This window comes from Limanda limanda, chromosome 22 (assembly GCF_963576545.1).
Source record: "Limanda limanda chromosome 22, fLimLim1.1, whole genome shotgun sequence".
Taxonomy (NCBI): domain Eukaryota; kingdom Metazoa; phylum Chordata; class Actinopteri; order Pleuronectiformes; family Pleuronectidae; genus Limanda; species Limanda limanda.
Genome location: NC_083657.1, coordinates 10,963,889 through 10,987,496, shown reverse-complemented (window position 1 = coordinate 10,987,496; position 23,608 = coordinate 10,963,889). Strand labels below are relative to the sequence as shown.

Here is a 23,608-nt window from a genome sequence, read left to right as displayed (position 1 = left end):
TCTTTAAAAATAAAATTGACAGATTAACTTCAGATAAAAATACTAAATGTCCAAAGAGCAGCAAAAACCTAAACTCACCTGTTGCATTTTAAATTGGTGATATTGCTATATTTAGACAGCAGGAGGCAGCAGAGACCGCTCAAAAACAAAATAAAAATCAAGTTAGCCAAAGCAACATTGAAAAACAGACAGAAGACCGGAAGTCATTTAACATACACAATAAAACATCTTAGTAATGTTAGTGTTATGTTTGGATCAATGTTAACACAAAATATATGAACAAGCAACAGATACTTCCCTGTACACCGTACAAATATAAATGTAGACAATACACAAAATAAAATATGAACTATCGTTAGATCTGATGCGACCAATAATACATAAACTTAAGATTTCTCACATTTATCATGACAAAGTATTTCAGAAATATGTTTGTGTTGAAATGCTGCCCTCTTCTGGTCAAAGTCCGCTATTGCACAAATACCACAGCACAAATACAACCACATTTAATTCAGACGTCTTCTCATTTATCCTGTCTACTACAGCACAATACATGTTAAAAACATGAACTTATTATATAATATTACATTTATTAAACAGATTAACTTCAGATAAAAATTCTAAATGTCCAACTAAGAGCAACAAAAACTAAAACACCTGTTGCTTTTAAAATTGGTGTAGTTGCTATATTTAGACAGCAGGAGGCAACAGAGACCGATCAAAAACAAAACATAAAAATCAAGTTAGCCAAAGCAACATTGAAAAACAGACAGAAGACCGGAAGTAATTTAATATACACAATAAAACATCTTAGTAATGTTAGTGTTATGTTTGGATCAATGTTAACACAAAATATAGGAACAAGCAACAGATACTTCACTGTACACTGTACAAATATAAATGTAGACAATACACAAAATAAAATATAACTATCGTTAGATCTGATGCGACCAATAATACATAAACTTAAGATTTCCCACATTTATCATGACAAAGTATTTCAGAAATATGTTTGTGTTGAAATGCTGCCCTCTTCTGGTCAAAACCCGCTATTGCACAAATACCACAGCACAAATACAACAACATTTAATTTAGACGTCTTCTCATGTATCCTGTCTACTACAGCACAATACATGTTAAAAACATTAACTTATTATATAATATTACATTTATTAAACACATTAACTTCAGATAAAATTTCTAAATGTCCAACTAAGAGCAACAAAAACTAAAACACCTGTTGCTTTTAAAATTGGTGTAGTTGCTATATTTAGACAGCAGGAGGCAGCAGAGACCGATCAAAAACAAAACATAAAAATCAAGTTAGCCAAAGCAACATTGAAAAACAGACAGAAGACCGGAAGTCATTTAATATACACAATAAAACATCTTAGTAATGTTAGTGTTATGTTTGGATCAATGTTAACACAAAATATATGAACAAGCAACAGATACTTCACTGTACACTGTACAAATATAAATGTAGACAATACACAAAATAAAATATGAACTATCGTTAGATCTGATGCGACCAATAATACATAAACTTAAGATTTCCCACATTTATCATGACAAAGTATTTCAGAAATATGTTTGTGTTGAAATGCTGCCCTCTTCTGGTCAAAACCCGCTATTGCACAAATACCACAGCACAAATATAACAACATTTAATTTAGACGTCTTCTCATGTATCCTGTCTACTACAGCACAATACATGTTAAAAACATTAACTTATTATATAATATTACATTTATTAAACACATTAACTTCAGATAAAAATTCTAAATGTCCAACTAAGAGCAACAAAAACTAAAACACCTGTTGCTTTTAAAATTGGTGTAGTTGCTATATTTAGACAGCAGGAGGCAGCAGAGACCGATCAAAAACAAAACATAAAAATCAAGTTAGCCAAAGCAACATTGAAAAACAGACAGAAGACCGGAAGTCATTTAATATACACAATAAAACATCTTAGTAATGTAAGTGTTATGTTTGGATCAATGTTAACACAAAATATATGAATAAGCAACAGATAATTCACTGTACACCGTACAAATATAAATGTAGACAATACACAAAATAAAATATGAACTATCAATAGATCTGATGCGACCAAGAATACATAAACTTAAGATTTCCCACATCTATCATGACAAAGTATTTCAGAAATATGTTTGTGTTGAAATGCTGCCCTCTTCTGGTCAAAGTCCGTTATTGAACGAATACCACAGCACAAATACATCCACATTTAATTTAGACGTCTTCTCATGTATCCTGTCTACTACAGCACAATACATGTTAAAAACAACATGAACTTATTATATAATATTACATTTATTAAACAGATTAACTTCAGATAAAAATTCTAAATGTCCAACAAAGAGCAACAAAAACTAAAACACCTGTTGCTTTTTAAATTGGTGTAGTTGCTACATTTAGACAGCAGGAGGCAGCAGAGACCGATCAAAACCAAAACATAAAAGTCAAGTTAGCCAAAGCAACATTGAAAAACAGACAGAAGACCGGAAGTTATTTAATATACACAATAAAACATCTTAGTAATATTAGTGTTATGTTTGGATCAACGTTAACACAAAATATATGAACAAGCAACAGATAAGTCACTGTAAACCCGTACAAATGTAAATGTAGACAATACACAAAATAAAATATGAATTGTCGTTAGATCTGATGCAACCAATAATACATAAACTTAAGATTTCCCACATTTATCATGACAACGTATTTCAGAAATATGTTTGTGTTGAAATGCTGCCCTCTTCTGGTCAAAGTCCGTTATTGAACAAATACCACAGCACAAATACAATCACATTTAATTCAGACGTCTTCTCATTTATCCTGTCTACTACAGCACAATGCATGTTAAAAACATGAACTTATTATATAATATTACATTTATTAAACAGATTAACTTCAGATAAAAATTCTAAATGTCCAACAAAGAGCAACAAAACTAAAACACCTGTTGCGTTTTAAATTGGTGTAGTTGCTACATTTAGACAGCAGGAGGCAGCAGAGACCGATCAAAAACAAAATAAAATCAAGTTAGCCAAAGCAACATTGAAAAACAGACAGATGACCGGAAGTCATTTAATATACACAATAAAACATCTTAGTAATGTAAGTGTTATGTTTAGATCAATGTTAACACAAAATATATGAACAAGCAACAGATAATTCACTGTACACCGTACAAATATAAATGTAGACAATACACAAAATAAAATATGAACTATAGTTAGATCTGATGCGACCAATAATACATAAATAATACATAAACTTATGATTTCAGTAATATGTTTGTGTTTAAATGCTGCCCTCTTCCGGTCAAAGTCCGCTATTGAACCAATACCACAGCACAAATACAACCACATATAATTCAGACGTCTTCTCATTTATTCTGTCTACTACAGCACAATACATCTTAAAACCATGAAATTATTATATATTATTACATTTATTGAACAGATTAACTTCAGATAAAAATTCTAAATGTCCAACAAAGAGCAACAAAAACTAAAACACCTGTTGCATTTTAAATTGGTGTAGTTGCTACATTCAGACAGCAGAAGGCGGCAGAGACCGATCAAAATAAACATCAAGTTAGCCAAAGCAACATTGAAAAACAGACAGAAGACCGGAAGTCATTTAATATACACAATAAAACATCTTAGTAATGTTAGTGTTATGTTTGGATCAATGTTAACACAAAATATATGAACAAGCAACAGATAATTAACTGTACACCGTAAAAATATAAATGTAGACAATACACAAAAGAAAATATGTACTATCGTTAGATCTGATGCGACCAATAATACATGTAAAGATAAAAAAAGATCATCAGTAACTTTTTTCATCTCCTTGTCTCTTCTCTCCTTCACTTCTTTCCTCTCTCTTTCACTCCTCTCATCTCCGTCCTTTCCCCTTCTCTCCTCTCTCCTTCTTCTCTCTACTTCTCTCCTCTCCTCTCCCCTCTGTCCTTATTTCCACTCCTGCCTCTCCTTTCCTTTCTCCTCTCCTTTCTCCTTCTCTCCTCTTCCCCTCTCTCCTCCATCTCTCCTCATTCCTTCTCTCCCCTGTCTCCTCCCCTCTCTCCTTCACTCCTCTCTCCTTTCCTTCTGTCCCCTGTCTCCTCACCTCTCTCCCTCTCTCCTCCCCCTTACTCCTCTCCTCTCTCCTTCTCTCCTCCCTCCTCTTTCATTTCCTTCTGTCACCTCTCTCCTTTCCATCTGTCACCTCTCTCCTTCTCTCCTTTCCTTCTGTCCCCTGTCTCCTCCCCTCTCTCCTTCTCTCCTCTCTCCTTTCCTCCTGTCCCATTTCTTCTGTCCCCTGTCTCCTCCCCTCTCTCCTTCTCTCCTCCCTCCTCTCTCCTTTCCTTCTGTCACCTCTCTCCTTTCCTTCTGTCACCTCTCTCCTTCTCTCCTTTCCTTTTGTCCCCTGTCTCCTCCCCTCTCTCCTGTCCCCTCTCTTCTGTCCCCTGTCTCCTCCCCTCTCTCCTCCCACCTCTCTCCTTTCCTCCTGTCCCCTGTCTCCTCCGCTCTCTCCTCCCTCCTTTCCTTCTGTCACCTCTCTCCTTCTCTCCTTTCCTTCTGTCCCCTGTCTCCTTCCCTCTCTCTTTCTCTCCTCCCTCCTTCTCTCCCTCTCTCCTCCCACCTCTCTCCTTTCCTCCTGTCCCCTGTCTCCTCCCCTCTCTCCTTCTCTCCTCCCTCCTCCTCTGGGCGGGTCCGTTCGGTTTCGGGAGGAAACAACTCAACTCGGCTGTAAACTCTCAGACACCAACATGGCGGCGGCCTCCAGCCCCAGCTGCGGATGAAAAGTGAGGCGGGGGGAAGAAGCGGCCATCAAACTTTGTGAGGACTCTTCCGGAGGCGGCTGCTAGCTTGTGTGTGTCTCTCTGTGTGGGTCTGTGTGTGTGTAAGTGTGTGTGTGTTGGATTTCCTGGACGCTGCTTCCTGCTTCGACCTGTTGTGCTCACAGAGACACACGGACTACACCGAGCGGAGGGAGACGAAGCAGCAAGTTGCCTCCATGTCAACAGAGTCTGCAGAGTAAACAGCTGGTGAGTGAACCGAGGAGCACGCAGGTGAAGTGTGTTTGTGGGACTTTAGTGTGTCGCGCAGAAATGTCCCCTCCTTGTCCTCCTGCTCCCCCCCCTCACCGTGTGTCCTCCAGAGAGAGAGAGAAAGAGAGAGAGTGTGAGAGAGAGAGAGCCACGTATCACTGCACGGGCTCCACACAGGAGGACATGTTTGTGTTTATGTTTACCGACTTGTGGGTCAGATACAACAGTTGGATCAAAACAACCCTACTCCTCTTCCTCCTCCTCCTCCTCCTCCTGCAAGCCCCCCCCCCTCTCTAACCCTGCAGGTGCCTGTCCTCGGTGCAGCCTGGTCGATATGGCCGCTGATCATATACAGATACAAGTATTAACATCGATCGATTAGAGCCTGATCGATCGATGTGGAAGGTTCAAAGATCTTTATTGTCACTACGCTCGGGTTCAAAGAGGCTTCTCCCTCCAGTCGAAACAAATATAGAGAAATAGACGCATGGAAAACAACAACAATGGCAGAAAATAGAAGGAGGCATTTGTACAACAAGTCCAAAATGGTGCAGGATCAATTCATTTATTTTGCAGCATGATATCCTCAATACAAGAAACACGCCGTATGATTGATTATAACTTTTAAAGTTGAATTGAAAAAAAAAAAAAACATAACAAAACTTTCACCAAAGTTATAGTTTATAATGTCATCAAGACCTCCAGAAAGCTTGGTCCTAGCTTTGTAAAGTTGCTGAGATATCATTAGTTAATGCAGTGATGGGCCATTGGATCGAGTGCTCGAAGAAACACAACATGGAATCATATAATTTTTAATATTAAATAATACATTTACCGCAAAACTATCAATAAATATTTAGGTTTTGATGAATTGTTAAGAAGCAGTGGCCATTCTTCATCTCTGTTCCTTCAGAGTCGACGATGCTGCAGTTGTGTTTCTGTTTCTCTGTGACCCCCAACCCTAGGACATGCAGTTGTTGTGTTGTTTTTTGTGGCTGTGTGTGTGTGTGTTGGGGTGAGAGCTAATGCCACTACATGCAATGCCAAGCTGCTCACATATCTGCGCCTCAGCACTTGACAGTTTGCCAGCTGACAGGTCTATAACCCCTGAGGGCAGCGGCGTTCTCCCTGCTCCGGCTTCCCACCCTGGTTCACGTTGTGCGTGTGTCGTTCCTGTTGTGACAGCGTCAACTTGGCACGAGTCCCAGCAGAGCACCAAGACGCAACTTCCACTTCCCATGAACCGGTGGCACTCATCTAAGCGTTCTACCACCTGAAGTGGCAGCAGGGATGTCAGGCTGTGAGAATAACCCAGGCCGTTGGAGCAGGAAAAATCTCTGCAAGTTTTAGTTGCATCAGCGCTGAGCTGCTGACACACGGGAGAGGGAAAAAACTTCTCTTCCTTGACCTTGGCTTGGCCTGACAGCCGCTGGAAAAAGGGAGTGGAATGACTCTTGCCTCCTACTTACTGTTACTGTTAAAATAAGTGGGTCATGCCTGCAGCCGCTGTGGCTGGGTGTACGTTGACCTCGCACTTTGTCACTGCTCCTGGTCGTCCACGGGCTCAGTCAGCTGACCAGGAGGAGGGAGCTGCCACAGGCTGCCCAAGGACTTTGTGGTTGCCTAGGCAAAAGTCAAGTAGGGTTTTGACGAGTGTGAGAACCTGCAACAAGTGTGACTGTGTGAAATGTCTTCTAGGAAGGTCAGCCAATATTCTGATGTTAACCCGATTTAATACAATAGTTTGAATAAGACACTGCAATGGAAACAGCATTTTCTAATTATCTTAACCTAAATAAGACCATACTTGGAAGAGGCAATAATCAAATTAAGAAATGAAGAGTATTCTGACCTTTTGTCGCAATACGTCTGAATCGTATTATAAAGCCCGGTTGAACTTTTGACAGCATTTTGCGTCATCGACATACAGCAGTTACCAAAATGCATGAATGACACATGTCCTGGGTGTCCTCATTTTCACATCTGCGTCCTTGCATGCAGCCCCCCCGGACAATTTCATGAGATTATTCAGAGTTCAGTTAATGTTTGAAAGCAGTTTACGTATGTTTTTTTTTTTTTACACCTGGTGTTTCTGCTCATTTAGCCAGAAGTAGCTGCCGATTTGACGCGGAGACGACTGACGTTACAAGCTCCTGGGCTTGCTGAGTCAACGCTTACCTGAAACACCTCAGTGCCTTTTGCTTATCAGTCTGTTTGCTTGTCTTAACACACATTAACTCCAGGCAGACATCTCCAGCCAAAGAGCAACAAGGAGAATCTTGTAGTGCCGCCAAAAAAATCTCTCCGGTTAGCCATTTTTCTTCCTCCGACCTTTGAGCCCAGGTGTGCTGTGGCAGTAGTGTTTTCAGTCGTCGTTTTTCTGTGAACCTGCGTCTCAGCTGGTTTAAGCCCAGCTTGTTAGCAGGGCCAATGAGTTTGCCCTCTCTGCCTTCTCCTCGGAGTGGAAAGAATGCTCTGTGTCTGCCGGGCTGTCACGCTCCAGGAAGGAGGCAGTCTTGTGACGTTGCCGCTGAGCCTGGCCTCCCAGCTCTGAGCCGCTAATCATGGTTCATCTCCCCAGGATGTTTTTGAATTGACCATATCGAACCATATACATAAGATGTCGTTATCAAACCCTTATGACTGAAGCTGCTTTCAGAGATGCACTGACATCGGGCATGTCGATGGCGTGTCGTCAGAAGATGTGAAAGAGGTGTTTTTACGAGTAGAAGATGCAGACGAAAATAGAAAACACAAATACAGCCTGCCTGATATATAGAACTTGAATAAAGAAAATCAACACAATTCATTACGCACATTTTAAACATGGTTTATTCTGTAAAAAAAGGTCTAAGAGATATAAACGCTGATACAAAGGTGTCTGGGAAAGGCTGATGGACTAGATCAATATCTTCGGCCAAAAGAGAAATAGGTCGGGCTCTATTCTAAATCCCAATCTGCCCTTGGTGGTTGTTCGATGTGAAAAACCCTCCATCAGTGAAGTCTCATGTTGTGGGAAACACAACCTACCTGCTGCTGCTGTCGGTTCTTTGCAGGCAGCAGTTGCTTTTGACACACCTCAGCAAATAAATGTGCTCACATCGACAGCAAATCAGCCAGGAGGAAAAATAAAGAAGATCAACCAGAAAGGAAAGAAATAAGCCGAGTGGAAAAAAGTTGTAATCTTCAGCTTCACTTATTTGGATTTGTGCCATTTCTCCCCTGATCTCGCTTTGAGTCACCGGTTGCAGCTTTGATGTTAACTTGAAAAAACACTAAACAAGGATCCAGTGCAGTTAGGAGTGCCGGGGGACTAACAGAGATTCACAGACATATAACGCTGGAGGGGAACAGACAGTTTGACTCGTGTAAAGAAAGACAGTTTTGATAATTATGTTTTAAAGTGCAAATAAAGAAGCCTCCTAAAATGTAAAAAATATTAGTTTTTATGTTTCAGTTGGTGAAACAATGGAAACTTAAGTTAATGGATATTTGTTATTGTTTCCAATATGATAATACATTAAGAAATAGTAGTTAAAATAATAATTTAATGACAAATGTATGTCATTGATTTAAAATAGTGTTTTGCAGTTCTACTCCTTTGCTTATGTTTTTATTTTATTTTAATCAGATAGCAGAAATGTTTCACTCAATTAGAGCTTAAGAAAAGTCATACACAACCAACAGTCTATGCCCGAAGGTGGGGGGGGAATAAATTAGATAACCCATAGAAAAAACAACCATCTGTTGATTACCCGTCGCGTCTGTTATCGGTGTGATTTGGCACTCAGATTCCCGCTCTCAGAGCCGTGTTGACAGCCGTCGCCAGCCCCTCGGTGAAATTGGATTTTGTGTCTGTATATAAAAAAAAAAACAGCTGCCAGGGTTAAACAAACACGACCGAGGAAAAGAGTTTCACCGTTGGTCTTTTTGCTTTGTTGAGGTGGCGCGGCGCGAGGGAGACGCTGTTAGCACATGGATGTGATAATGCCAGGGTATTGCACAGGCTTATCTGGAGCCAAACGGGCAGATAGACCGTGAACGCTCCACCTCTCACTCAAGAGCAAATATTGAACAATACGTTTCCTGCACTTGAGGATTTTTTCGCCTTCAGAGTAAACGTCAAAGTCCATTTTTTTTTTCTTCTTTCCTGCGTTGTAAACCGAAGGCTGAGGGGATAACTCGGACAAGTAAGGCTGGGAGTCTCCCTCGCGACAAGCTGTTAGGATTAATTAGCAGAGTGAGGTATTTACACACCACGGTCACGGCCAACTCTGTGCACACACACACTGCAGCTTGCGCCATATGAGTTCAATCAGACAAAAAAACGCCAGTGGCTTTATTTTGAGTTTATCCCTCTCCAGAAAGCCACGCTCCACCTCAGGGAGGAAACACACATGAGCGTTGTTCTTTTTTTCCCCTCCTCTGTGGCCGTCGAGGTTTTGTCACCTCGTTGGCACCTTGTTCTCAAGTCTGGCTTTCACCACGGACGGCACGTTGTGTTGACAGGTTGCAGGGAGGCCGGGCCACTTTTGCTCTTCAGATCCTCCAGAGTTACAGAGTGGCACTTAGGGCAGTCGCTGGAGCTGCGAAGGCTGACACGCAGTGTGGTGTAGAGCCTTCCACTGAAGCTCAATGGGTAATCTCACTGTCAAATGGAAGTCACTTTTTCCTTTTGAAGATCTCGTAGTGCATCTCTGAAATTTCTAATCATTTTAAGTGCACTTTAGCAGCACTGTAGCCTATAGATGAATTTAAACACACGTGCAGAAGCTCGTATACATGTACACTTGTCACAGGAGAGGGGTAATCTGAATAATCAGCTTAAAGGTTTGTCTGCATCTATACCCACTGCTGTTGTTTCCAACACGCGAAGGGAATGTTACAAATATCTCAGGATAAAAAAGAGGTGTCAAGAGCTTATGGCAACGTCGGTGTCAATGTGCTGTTTACAAAGACACTGTGCTTTCCACAGCAAAATGTATGCGTCATGTTTTGCCTCTTGCATTCTGTACCCAGGTGCCACCCCCTCGTCTGGGTCTTACATATATTTTCCTGTTGTCGTGAACGTTTCTGACCTGGTTAAATCTCCTGCTGCGATCCTCTTATGTGAAAGGTAAACTGGGGCAAACCCTGAGTTCATGTCTGATGGTACAGTACCCGGCAGAGACATGTGTCATGCTCAGCTGCTGTGTCAGACAAGCTGCAAGTGGTTCTGCCTGACAGGGCTCCTGCAGAAATAAGTGAGACAAACACAGCACTGTCTGTCACCCAGCATTACACACACACAAACACACACACACACTTGTGCATGCGCGCACCCGCAGGCCGGCTCTTTTTCCCCTGGGGAACGAGCCTCTAGGCTCTTTTGTGTGATAGGAATGAGATCATTGTGGGGCAGACCACGGGGGATGGAGTAAGGGGTTTACAGTCACTAAACTTCAATAGAGAAATCTCTGTTTCTGTTTGTGTCTCAGCCTCTGCAGTTTTTCTTAGCTTTGCCTGAATTGAATCTGGCACGCTGCATATTCAGCAACTTGCAAGTGAAATGCCATTAACACCAGACAAGTGCTAAAAATGAACAAATATCAGATTTGGTACACAAGAATGTAAAGAATAGGACCACTCCAGCTTTACTTCTCAAAGCTGAAGAGTTTTCTTCTACCCTCAGGGTGGTTGTTTTGCACGGTCAACCTCTGGCACGTTTGTAAGCAAGTTGAGACCAGTGACGAGGAACAATTCTTTCCAGTGCAGGAAAACCAGAGGCCTTGACGAATGGTCCAGTCAGGCCCAGGCAGGATTTCAAGAGGAAAAGTGATCACACATCTAATTTTGATATCCGGCTGTGACCTGTATTTAATATCTCAGGCATTAAATACCTTTAATGGCACAAACTTGCATATGATAAGTGTTGTGATGTTACATTTGCTTCTCTAAAGTATATATTACTCTGTATATTTACTGATTTAAAAATAGAAGAACAGCCATCTTTTTGTGTTGCATTACTCCTCTGGTGTTTCTCTAAATGACAGCAGACTAGCTTGAAAGTTTAGATAATATCACAAACAATTATTTGTTCATCTGCTGAGCTGAGATGACTCTGTTAAAGATGTGGAGCTCTGTTGACAGAATTTGTATTTTCTTTCAAAAGACATCAGGCATCAGATGTTTGTGTGTTGGAGATCAGTGCGCTCTAGATCAGGCAGTGAGATCATGATTCAAATGAATGAATGAATGGTGGTTGGTCCAACTTTGCATGGTTCGACACAAATGAGAATTATTTTGAGTTACAATAACTATTTTAATGAGCCACAATATTGGTATTGACAAAGCTATTCACAAATTAACTTAGTAAATGTCACAGTATAAGCACCATGAAAAACAACTTAACTCTGGATCTCATTCTAGTAACAAATAATCACTTATTACAGTCTGTGCTGTCTGTGCACTGGAGACTCACTTCCAATCAAGGCCTTAGCTTTTTGAATTTAGACTGTGTCCACTGTGGCTGCATAGTCATTTTCTGTCATGCCTCGCAGTGACCTTACTCCTCGAATGTGCAGCTCAGACAAAGAGGCCTGACACTCGATCGCCGGGGCTCAGGAGTAACAGAGGAACAGGTTCTCACATGGGAAGGGAGGGGCAGAGCACAACCTTTCGAAGCTGGGGCTCAGGTTACAACACAAGACTCCACGCACTGGAAATTGAAGGGACTAGTTTGTCTGACAGTTTGACTCAAGTGGTTTTTACTGCATGACCCAAGAAGCGTCGCTGTTCTTTGCCTTAAGGGTTAAACGTTTTCCTTGATGTGATTATTCTCCGCCCTGCTTTAACAAGGCAAGAGATACTGTAATGTTTGCTTGTATTTACAAGTCTTAAAAGCTTTTAGTTTAATACCCTGTCAGCCCTTTCTCAGTTTATGGCCACCACTATGTTTTGTTTACTTGCCACACATAACGTAATAGTGGCCATTTCAGCCGTTTTATTATCTGTCCATTTAAAAATGAGCTTCATTTGGACGTCCTTTGACTGAGACTACAGAGAACATGTCAGCAATACTGAATGTACCCTTGGAAAGAGATCAATTTCCTCAGCTAGAATAACACAAGTCGTGGCTCAGGGTCGCGCTGCCTGGCATTGTTTGGGCTGGGTTGCCTTGGCAGCATCAATGTTAACCTATCATGGGCTGTCACAGATAGATATTTGTGTGGTTGTGAGGTGTGCGGTGGAGTTGGAGGGGGCCGCCCCACGGGGGCTCCAGCATTGAGAGAATGCCCGCTACAGACGTAATGGCACTAGGTGGTGGAAAGCCTCGTAGGGAAACGGGATGACTCATTTTAGTGTCAGTGATGTTAATTTTGACTCATTTACTGTCCAGAATATGGCAGATACCTACAATTTGTTGTCCCTGTTCGTTGTCCCTGTCTGCACCAAAGAGATATTGCGTGACAGACGCGTATCACTGACTAATCCCACTTCTAAAGGCAACAAATAATGTTTTGTGTTGCTGCTGTAGCTCCAGTCTTCTTAGAACACAAAATTATATTCAGAACAGCCTGCCAACATATGTACTGTAATACTACTAGAGATGAATGAGTTCACTTACACCTACATCCGATGCAGTTTGTGGTTGGGTTCTTACATGGAAGCAGGTGTCAGTGGTTTTGTATGTGAGGTGCTGCAGTATGTGTCGCCTATAGTTTTAAGATGGTGCGTTTTAAGTGAGTTTCATTGGCTTGGCCAACATTCATGGAGCAGTATTCAAAGTCCAGTCAGTCCCTAACAGATCTGCTGATTACTCAGGATAGTGTTTGCTTTTCTTTTCTTTCTACGAACATTGCTTTGTTCCTTGCTGTGAGGTTTGTGGTGATCTGCGCCCCTGCTGTCAGGAAACCGTGTGACTCACAGACTTGATGTTTTTCATGCCAGAATTACCATTTTAGAGCAGATGAAAAGTAGTTGCCACTGCTTTCACGACAGAGATTCAAATGTGAATGGTATGCAGCAGAACCTATTTCTTTGATTGCAGATTAAGAAAATACCACAAATTACAAAGACAAAGGAAGATGGGTGACAGTGTTACTGAATCCAGAAAACCTTGATTTGCTTTTGAAGATGAAAAACTGATTAAGAGAAGAAAAGAAAGATGTCTTAAGGCCCTTTGCAGCGTAGAGAGAGGAGATGTATTAAGTTCCAGCTCTTCGTAAGTTTGTTTTGGCTTGAAAAAGGTCTGTCGAGGACAAAACTAGTCAGCATCTTAACCAACATGCCAGACTGAATAAAGGCTTATAATACATATCATTTGCTCTCCCTACAAACGCCTGAAGGAAAGGTCCTTTATTTTCCTCACCATGAATATTTTTATTTCTGGGAGGCACTGCACTTACATGACCTGCTAATACAAAAGAAGCTGGCTTGGAATTAGGGAAGAATTGGTGATCTCATGTTTCCTACAGCTGCACTATATGCAGTTACATTTCACTTAAGGTATAGCACCTTTTAAACTGCTTAGAATAGCTTGTATTCAAGCTCCACTAATTTAAAAAAGCTACAGAAGTATTAAACCTAAACAGTTGTCCCATACAAAGCATAACATTCAAGATATCTATATTTTTTTTCTTGTATTGACCTGAAATTGTTGGCTTTGGGCAGTCTTTGCTTTTGTGACACATATGAACTGGCCTGATTCCCTCAAGGCTTTTAAAGCGGCTATAGTAAATGTTTTTATGTAAACATTTGATCAAATGAATACGTTTCATGTCATAGATTTTTCTCATCAGCTTTATAGCAGCGCTGTTAGTTATTTAGACAGCTAACAGTGTTGGTTCAGGCTGTTCTCACAGTGGCGTTTAGCAACTAAAGTGTCAGATATATCCCTCAGGATTTGGTGGAGACCAAAAACGGAGCTATAAGAAGAGTACATTTTGGACTTAATCATCGAGTAGCCAGTATGTTAATGCTATTTTTCCTCAACTTAAACGATGATTAAACAAATCAGTTATTTCAATGTTATTAATGTAGTTCAATATACTATAAACACGCTTGTTAGCTTATATGCCACTTGTTCAGCTCAAATCAGGAAAATGAAATCCAGAGTATTCTTCTCTGAAAATAAAATACCAAAGGAAGTGTTGGAAACAGGTGGAATGCAGGCAACTGCCCGATTGTGTGCCACTGCCTGACCTACAGCCCCAGCATATGTGCACAACTGGACATGGAGACAATAGAGGTCAGCAGTTTAGTGTAAAAGAGAGGGCAGATTCCAGGTCCTTGGAACAGTCATAATAGAGGCTGGTCCCCCCTCCAGACGTCATACTAACGCACTGATATGAACTGGGATTGAAGTGGAATTCCAAATACAGTTTATATTAACTAAACAACCACTGTTAATATTACATTAAGACCCAGATACAGAACTGCGATTTATATTTTCTTGATTTTCAAAGGGTCTACCTCATTCATACTCTTGTGAAATTGTGTAATAAACTTGTTTGCTCAGTTTTGTGAGATTTGTTCTAGCCATAAAGTGACATTAATTCATCCCCACACACACAGGAAGACCATCCAGTCCCTGGTTAAAAGGCCAGAGTACATTTACTGGCCAGTCTTTTGTGAGAACTCATTTACCAGTGAAGTTTATTATGAAGTGAATGTGGAGTGAAAAGAAAAATCCAGCATTTTGCTTTTGAATGGGGTTTCAGACGTAACCATGGACACGGTCCGATAAATCTCTTCAGTGCAATAAGTCTCAACATGGCTCTGTGTGTGTGCATCATCACAAAAACAAGGGCTGGAAACAGTCTAAAGCAGTGTGGCTTTTAGATGAGGCCACATTGTATTGTCAAAAACCACATCTGGAATCATTTTGTGCAACTTTTATTTATGAGAACAAATAAAACCTTTAATTTCATTGACATTCCTCAGAACGAGTAAATGTCCCACTCTGGAAAAACAAATTGTGAAATAAAGAAAAATAATAGGGATGGCCTCTTTTTTAAAAGTCAATATGTACACTACACCCACTTTGAGCATAATATTTATTTTACCTGTGCAATGAAGTTTACCCCATCTTCAGCCATGCACTTCTCTTTGTGGAAAAATAAGGTCATTTAGACTCTGATTGTATATGACGTCAAACTGTATTGTTTTTGCTTCCCTGAGGCTTTTCCTCACAGAGTTACACTGCATGCTCTTTGATCTGAGTGTTTTCACGACATACTTTGAAAAAAGGGCAATGAGAAACGGGGCCACATTCCGGTCAAGTGTCCAGCTACAGTTCTTCAGAGCTACCTGGATTGTAGGGTCGGCCGTACACATGAAACAAATACTTTTTGGCACGTTCACACTTATGCACCCACTTTTAAATTCCCTAGATAAAGATGTTTATGTGGTTTTCTCTGAGAAATCAATGAAAAAGTTGAAAACACGCCATCTCGCAATTTCCTGGATCCACAATAAAATTTTTTTTTTTTTTTGACATATTGCATCCTTCCACCAAGTTTCGTGGTAATCCATCCAGTAGAGGAAAGCATATCCCCCCTTGGTGGAGTCCAGGATATACATGAAAGAACTACAATGGTTGATATGAGTGTGCGTCATGAAATCCAGGGCTGTCTGTTCTTGCTGTGGTCCTATAAAGAGCCTTCTTCTTTTTTCTTTTTCTTTTTCCTCCTCCTGCCACAGCTTACTGACTCACTGGAAAAACTGAACTTCCTGTGTAGGTCTGAGACCATAGACTGGTCTGAACAGCTCTGAAATGGAGACGTATCTGCTTTGAGTTGAAGTTTCTCTTTCTTCATGAGCAGCCAGTGGTATTTTGGGCCAGGCTTGATAAGACAAGTGCTTTTCCTTGGCCACAGGAGCAGTATTTCTTTGCACCTTAATATATAGAATATAAATTATGAGATTTAATGTGTCTCTTTTATTGCACTCTAGAAGATTCTGCGAGCATGCACTAGAAATAGAACATTTCTGGTGATTAAAATAGGACATCGACTTCCAAAACCTTTTTGCTTCAGACCATTTCAAAAGGAAATGACTGTAGCTCATCTTTTATTTATACTTTTCATAAGTCAAACTTACTTCGTGGCCCTATTTCAAGTGTTTAAAGACTTTGGTGATCTGCTCTGATTTATGCTCTCTGTGACATTTCCGAGCATTCCTCCGGGCTCAGCTCTTCTCCCTTGGCTCTCCGCAGGCACCAGAGCTTTTAACTCTCCCAACATGTTTGGAGCAGTGCACTGATATACAATGACAAGAGTGTTTGTGAACGTCAACATAACCAGCCCCTTCACTAACCCTTGTGTTTTTCCCGCAGTTTGTTTGCTAAGTTGTTGTGCAGCAGCCTTAAAGGATCCTTTTATTTCCTTGGCCACAGTATTATTTAGCATTCTGTGTCGACTCGAATGTGGAGCCCATCCCACTATCCCAAAGTGAGATGTAAGGTCATTGCTTTCACTAACATGCCGTGTATAGCCTGTAGGGAGTGTTAAGTAATCCACTGTGCTGTGTGAGATGTTTTCACCAGAGCACAGAGTTGCTTAATGTCTTCTACAAACGCGGGGCGAGAGGATTTATTGTCTAACTGAACAAATTTACACTTGGCTGTAAAAATATCGTTCTAAATTAACCGCATCTCTCTTCTCTCACTTCCAGGTACACCCAGCCATGCTCGAGGACAAGGGTCACCGTGTGACCGACTACTTTGTGGTGGCCGGGCTGACCGACAAGTCCAAGCCCTTGGAGCAGGACCTGTCCGAGGCGAAGTCCAGCGGGCCCAAAGCTCCCATCACAGACCTGGCCGTCATCAACAGGTCGGCAGGAGAGACGGTGCCTGAGGGCTTCACGTGCATCGACAGCACCTACAGCGGCCAGCCGGCCAACCTGAACCATGGCAGCCTTAAGAGCCCCGAGCTGTTCCTGTGCTACAGGAGGGGTCGGGGGAAGCCGCCCCTTATCGACATCGGGTGAGTCAGCAGTTTTTGTTTTGTAATCAGGAATTTCGCAGCAGCAAAATGAGTCATTATCAGTCGCTGAAAACGTGGACCCGCCACCTGCTAGCGCGTTCACACAATTTCACCCTGATGAAGGCCCTTATTGTTAGACGCATGTCTGAATGGAGCTTGAAGGGACTTTCAGTTTGTCACAGTTCAGCTTTGATGGCGCACAACAAAACATTCTTTCAGAGGTGGAAGGAAGTAGGTGTGTTAACGGCTTCATTCACTCTGCCTTGTTTCATCATGGACTCGTCCCTCTCTGCCACACCTCCTGGCTCCTGTCCATTCACATGAACTTTACTGCTTCCCTTTATTGTCTTATAATAAGGAACTCCATTTTGATCTCACTAATCCAGTAGATTTAACTTAAGGAGCCATGGCATTTCATCACCGGGGGTTTAAAACTTGTTTGCAGTAAATACAGCAGCACAAACCAGTGACCACTCAACATCGTCTATTCAGAACTATGATGCAACAGCCTGTGGCTTTTTAGTTCCTCACACACACACACACACACACACACACACACACACACACACACACACACACACACACACACACACACACACACACACACACACACACACACACACACACACACACCTTAGTCTTTGTCAGAAGCCTTTTTGTGTCTCCCACTAAAAAACTGGAGTTTCCAGTTCATAACCGTGCTCACTCTGAAATACCCCCCACACACAGACACACACACACACAGACACACACAGACTATGTAAACTCAAGTTGTTGATGGATTTAAAATGCTGGCGTTTTATAAACATCAACACTTCTGACTGCCTCCTGCTGTGTTCTGCTTTGAATTTGGTTGTTTTCATGTGATTACCTTCTTCTAAATGCAGCTTTAAACTGCAGAACTACACAAAACTCTGCAGCTGTTGGTGCACAGAGCATGAACAGAAGATCATATGTCAAATGATGTTTTCCTTGAAGAGATTGTGCAATCCCTTCAGTGTGTGCTGGAGAAAATACTACATTCAAGAGTTCACAGTCTTTCTGAAGCTAATATGTGTCGTGTTTTCAGTCGCTGAAACAACAAATGAGGCAGTCATGCAGCTTAATAAGGCAGAAAAATGGATTTCACCAGCTTTATATTGCTGCAGAGACCGATATTAAGAGACTCCCAATGTGGAATTCATGCATGTGTGGTCGATTATTAATCATTCATGTAAGGATTGTTATGTAGTTTAAAAAATAAATAAAAGCCATTCGTAAATGCGTGCATTTGTTCACTTGCTCACTTCAGTTCCAGGAGGGTTAAACTAATAAGGAAGTGGGCAGGGGAAGTTCATTCAAACTAGTATGTTTTTATTATGATATTTAATAGTATTTGATCGCGGTGGTTTGTTGGATAAATGTTTATTAATTGTTTATGTAAATATGTGGGGGGGTTCTTGGAGATGGTATGTGCCTGCTGAATTAATTGACAGCCCTCTGTATATAAGGAAGCCAGGCTGAGGATATGGGTCGATGCTGTATCACCTGCGCACAAGGGTGTATATAATAGCTTCAAGCCTGAACTGAACCTGTATCGTGTGTTTTTCCTCTCTGGACGCCTCGACTGCTCAGGCATTCTAACACAGTGAAGCTTGCATTCCCAGCCCCGGGGCTGCGCAGCGTCACGACTCACTGTGCCCATTAGGACTCTGTTTTTGTTGCCTAAATGAGAATTTGCTGCCAACTGTCCTCCTGGCCTCTTTAGGTTTGTCCAGTGCCCCTTTTAGAGTAAATGGAGTGTTGCAGGACTATTGTATCTGCACTGGTTGCCCTGGACCCTGTACAAGATGACAAATGGGTTTTGGTGTTCGGTTTTGTTTAAAGAGGGGCGCAAACAAAGGTTTTGGCCTCCCATATGGCATTGTTGAGATGGAAATAGAGGACGTGGAGGTTTTTTTCATAGAAGCCGTGCAGTTGTGCAAAGATGTCCACCTTAGTGGGTCACTGATTTCTTTCTTTCTGTTAGTTGTGTGAAGTTCCGTAGCAGGAGTGAAAACATTTAGGCATTAATCCGTATCAATGCCTGAATCTGTTCTAAGTTGGATTTCAAAATATTGATTTACTATGTCTGGAGTTGGTCTGAGTCAGCTGGGAAATATGTCTGAGTCACGTCAGCCAATGAGGACGGGTTTCTCAAAGAGAGACAATAGCTTTGAAGAGAAAGCTGAACACTCATGGATTGTCCCAGTAAAACGGGATAACCAGAGATTATTCTCACTGTTGAGTCATAGCTGTGCATTTTGCTTATTTGCTCCTTTTTTCCAAATCTGTTTATGGATCAAATTGTCATAAGGCCGTATTGTATTTATTATATGGCACATTCTGTCTTGGTGTCGGCTTCAAACTTGTTTTATACTGTTTACATTCAAACTTGAATGGTAGTGCCGTGAAGAAGTTGCATCATTAGAATGCAAGTTATTTGTCTTTTGGCAACACATCATGAAGGCAGGAAGGACAGGCCTCTCTCTCTCTCTGAGCCACTTAACTCTCTAGAGGGCTTTGTAATTTGTGTGGGAATGATTCCAGCTCTTTGCACTGCTCTGCTATCTGCCATCTTAATTCCGCAGCACTTTGAACACCTTGGCACAGCTGTATAGACTTTCTCATGGGTTATGTCTGAGGCTACATCCATACCACGTGGCTTTAGTTTGACAACTGCATTTTCAACCTAAGCGATCTCCGTTCACACAAGTGTTTCAGTTCTGTATCAGTAAAAATCCCCGTCTATGCTCACAAGTTTGAACATTCATATCACATGACCATTCACATACACTGGGCATGTGCGTGCCAGTGTAAACAGCAAGCAGATTGTCTACTCTGCAGTTGTTTGCATAATTAAACACTATACACAAGAAACAACAATGGTTAAAAGTAAGAGTAGGGATTACTTTTCTTAGACCGATGACGAGGCGGAACTGAAATGAAGTGTTTACAACATTTTGCCCTCACCCGGTGGTTGTCGAGTCATGACTGATAAGAACCAATCAGGAAGCAAGCACTGCGTTGTAAGTAGTTTGTAAACGGCTATCGTTCCTGCAGCAATTCTAAACTTCTCCATTTCAAGCAATCGAAAAACTGATAAGTAGTATTGAAGGGAGGTGTAAATGGAACAACTCTCCCCTGTCCTTTTCCACATTATCTCCTCTTCATTCTTGATCGAGGCACACAATGCGATCTGTCATGTGACGTGTCAAGCTAACATATTTGCTCTCTGCTTGTTGTGTTCGTCAGGGTTCTTTATGAGGGCAAGGAGCGTCTGATCCAGGGCTGCGAGGTCATCCAGGCCACACCATATGGCCGCTGCGCCAACGTCAACAACAGCTCGGCCACCTCGCAGCGCATCTTCATCACCCTCCGTCGAGCGCCGCCCGTCCAGCCTCAGAATTCCCTGGCAGTGACGGACATTTGCGTCATTGTCAGCAGCAAAGGGGAGACGCCGCCCCATACCTTCTGCAAAGTGGACAAGAACCTCAACTGTGGCATGGTGAGACTCATTTTTATTTTCTTAGCGAACACTTCTGCATCATCATTTCTTATTTGTAAGATTTATACAACTGTGTTTTCTCCTTTTTAGTGGGGCTCAAATGTGTTCCTGTGTTACAAGAAATCAGTATCTGCGTCCAATTCCATCAGTTACAAAGCTGGTGAGTAAAGATCTAAAGGTTTCTAATGTCCTGCAATGTTAAATTCTTATTTTTATATCTTTTTATAATATCTTCACGTCTTCAGCCATCGGTCATTTTATGTACATACGGAAAAATACTTGCTCTAAGGTTCAGTGTGTAGAATTTAGAGAGATCTAGTGGTGAAGTTGCATGTTGCAGCTGAATATACCTCACATCACCCTCCCCTTCCAAACATGAGAGAGAACCCCATGGTAGCCTTGAGTTGTCATTAAAAACTCAAAAGGTGTTAGTTAGAGAGGACCCGCTCCTGATTTAAATATTAGTATTTAAATATATAGGGCTCATTCTACGGTAAGGAAAACATTAATTTGTATAATTTGGATGATCACTTGTGAAAACATCACTAGTATCAAAACAGTTAGAAATGGTTGCAGCTTTGTGTGCTGTTGCAGTCTAAGCAAGCCATCATTGTTTATCTCTGATCAACCAGTAGATGGTAATAGCTGCAGCTGGCATTTGTAAACGGTTGCGTGGCATTTTCACTGACTGATTGTTTCCTGAACAGTTTGGCCTTTAGGATCATTAATTGTGTTATACACATATAATCAGTGCTCATATGAATGTGGACACACACACATGCAGACTCACACATGCTGGCTTTATCTCCTTGGCCCGTCTTTTTCCTACGAGGGGACTGTTTATTCATGTCAGACAACAGCACTTCCTGCCACGCCCATGATTTTCGTGTCTGCAGGCTTGTTTGGGTACACACATGTGAGCGTCTTGTCAGAACGGCAGCTCACCAAACAACAAGTTAAACTGAAAAGCAGAACACCTATTTCCTGGAAATGAAACGAGTAAAATACTGGTCTCCTTTTTCCTAGAGTCTTTTGAACAAGTCTTACAGAGAAATTAAGTCATAATTGTCGGCTGTCAGGAGGTTAGAGTTTCGATTGTACCTGGTCTTTAAACTGAAGTTAGATGAGCAATGCTGCTACATTACTTTATTCAAATCCTTGAGTTTATCCTCCGGTTTTCTCTCCCTCTCCAGGTCTAATCTTTCGTTACCCAGAAGAGGACTACGAGTCTTTCCCTCTGTCCGAGTCAGTCCCTTTGTTTTGTTTGCCTATGGGCGCCAATATCGAGTGTTGGGCACCAAACACACGCAACCCTCTGCCTGTCTTCTCCACGTTTGTCTTAACCATCTCATCTGGTGAAAAGGTAAAACACAGCTCGCTCGGGGACAACTGTCATAGATGGAGAATTGACGAGGACAACAGCTAAAAATCCTTTTTTATAAATGGAGATTTATGTTGATTCAATTGATGTACTCGTTTAAAAGCTGGCAAGGAAACCAAGATATACTGAAGAGACTTGTCCATTTCTGGTTCCAGGTGTACGGATCAGCCATCCAGTTCTACGAGCCGCATTCCGTGGATCTGTTGACTGAGAAACAGAAGATCCAGCTGGGCCTGATCACCACCGTGGAGAAGAAGGTGATCCCGAACCGGCATGTAAACACCAATAAGTGCATCTGTCTGCTCTCCCGTTGGCCCTTCTTCGAGTCCTTCCGCAAGTTCCTCATGTTCCTCTACAAACTATCTGTCTCGGGCCCGCACCCGCTGCCTATTGAAAAGTAAGAAGTGTGGACTTTTCGACTGACTTAATGTAGTTGCTGAAAATGTTTTTCAAGAATTTAAAAATGTAATTTTGTGTTTTATTGAGTTGTCTTTATATATTTCTGTCAACAGGCACATCTCACACTTCATGCACAATGTGTCATTTCCTTCCCCTCAGAGGCCAAGAATCTTGGTCCAGGTGATTTCCCTTCTTATATCATTGCCAATCATATATATACTTTTATTTGTGTTTTTATATATTTTCTCATTATTGAATTTCTTCTATAGCTCTCGGCACATGACAACTTGATCCTCTCCCAGCCCGTGTGCACACCTTTACCCCTCAGGTATAATGAGCGCTGCCATGCAGAACATTTCTCATGTTCAGATATGTCCTTTTTTCAATCGTGGTTTCTTTATGCTGAGACAGTTTTGTTTCCATTCAAACCAATTTTTAAGCTTTTATCCTTCACCTGGAAAAATATTCAGTGTGTTCATTGCTGTAATTTTATTCTTGATCAAGTCATCACACTGAAAACAACCTTGGCCCAAACAAATATTGAGTATTTCGCCGCTGCCTCATTGCATAAGTTTACTGTGCTTGCAAAAGGAACTCAAGTGGTGACTCAATATTTGACTCACCTTTTTATACCTGCCTTATGCAATTTTAAAAACTCACAAAGACGGTGACTGCCAGGCGTTTGTCAAAACTCCCACAAACTGCCAAATTAAATTCAACTTATTGTGACCTTCTGCAGTTGCTGCTGCCTTTTATGATTGTGATTCTCAATGGTTGGATTGAAACATTAGATAAGAAAGAAAATTAATTAAGTCTCAATTACCGAGGCTTTCATTTTAAGCTCTGGAGTATTCTTCACAGCATATGTAGACATAAGAAAACTGCATTAGCAAATAACATCAGTGGATCAAGTTGACTCTTGGTTTCACGGAGCATAAGACACTTAATGGTATAATGTCTTAACAACATTAGAAACTACCGTGCATTTATAGACACAAAATGTCAAATTGAATTAGTGCAACACAGTCTCAAAAGAGATTTTACATTGTAAGCTTCACTATATTGCAAGTTGATTTGATTATATTTCCACTACACTATTTTGAATATTTTAGTGAGGTTCAGATATTGATATCAAAATTGCTCAAGCATGTCTCACTATTGTTTGGAGTCCTAGTCATAAAATTTGACTCTGTTAACTCCTGTCTCCCATTTTTCTATCATGAAACTTCACTGCTCTTCCTGAATTCACC

At 41.3% G+C, this 23,608-nt stretch overlaps 1 protein-coding gene across 2 annotated transcripts in view; it reads left to right on the top strand.

Annotated features, from left to right (window-relative positions):
* Nucleotides 1-4,948: 4,948 nt before the first annotated feature.
* The window catches only part of dennd4c (DENN/MADD domain containing 4C), a 29,890-nt gene continuing 11,230 nt past the window's right edge, over nt 4,949-23,608 (top strand). Inside the window, exons 1-8 of one of the 2 annotated variants that reach the window (XM_061095927.1) lie at nt 4,949-5,083; nt 16,742-17,052; nt 20,326-20,578; nt 20,669-20,738; nt 21,772-21,941; nt 22,115-22,356; nt 22,472-22,538; nt 22,628-22,686. In XM_061095927.1, coding sequence (XP_060951910.1) covers nt 16,754-17,052; nt 20,326-20,578; nt 20,669-20,738; nt 21,772-21,941; nt 22,115-22,356; nt 22,472-22,538; nt 22,628-22,686 — 1,160 coding nt within the window. In that variant the 5' untranslated portion in view covers nt 4,949-5,083; nt 16,742-16,753. The remainder of the gene's footprint in view (nt 5,084-16,741; nt 17,053-20,325; nt 20,579-20,668; nt 20,739-21,771; nt 21,942-22,114; nt 22,357-22,471; nt 22,539-22,627; nt 22,687-23,608) is intronic. The other variant, XM_061095926.1, reaches the window with a different exon arrangement.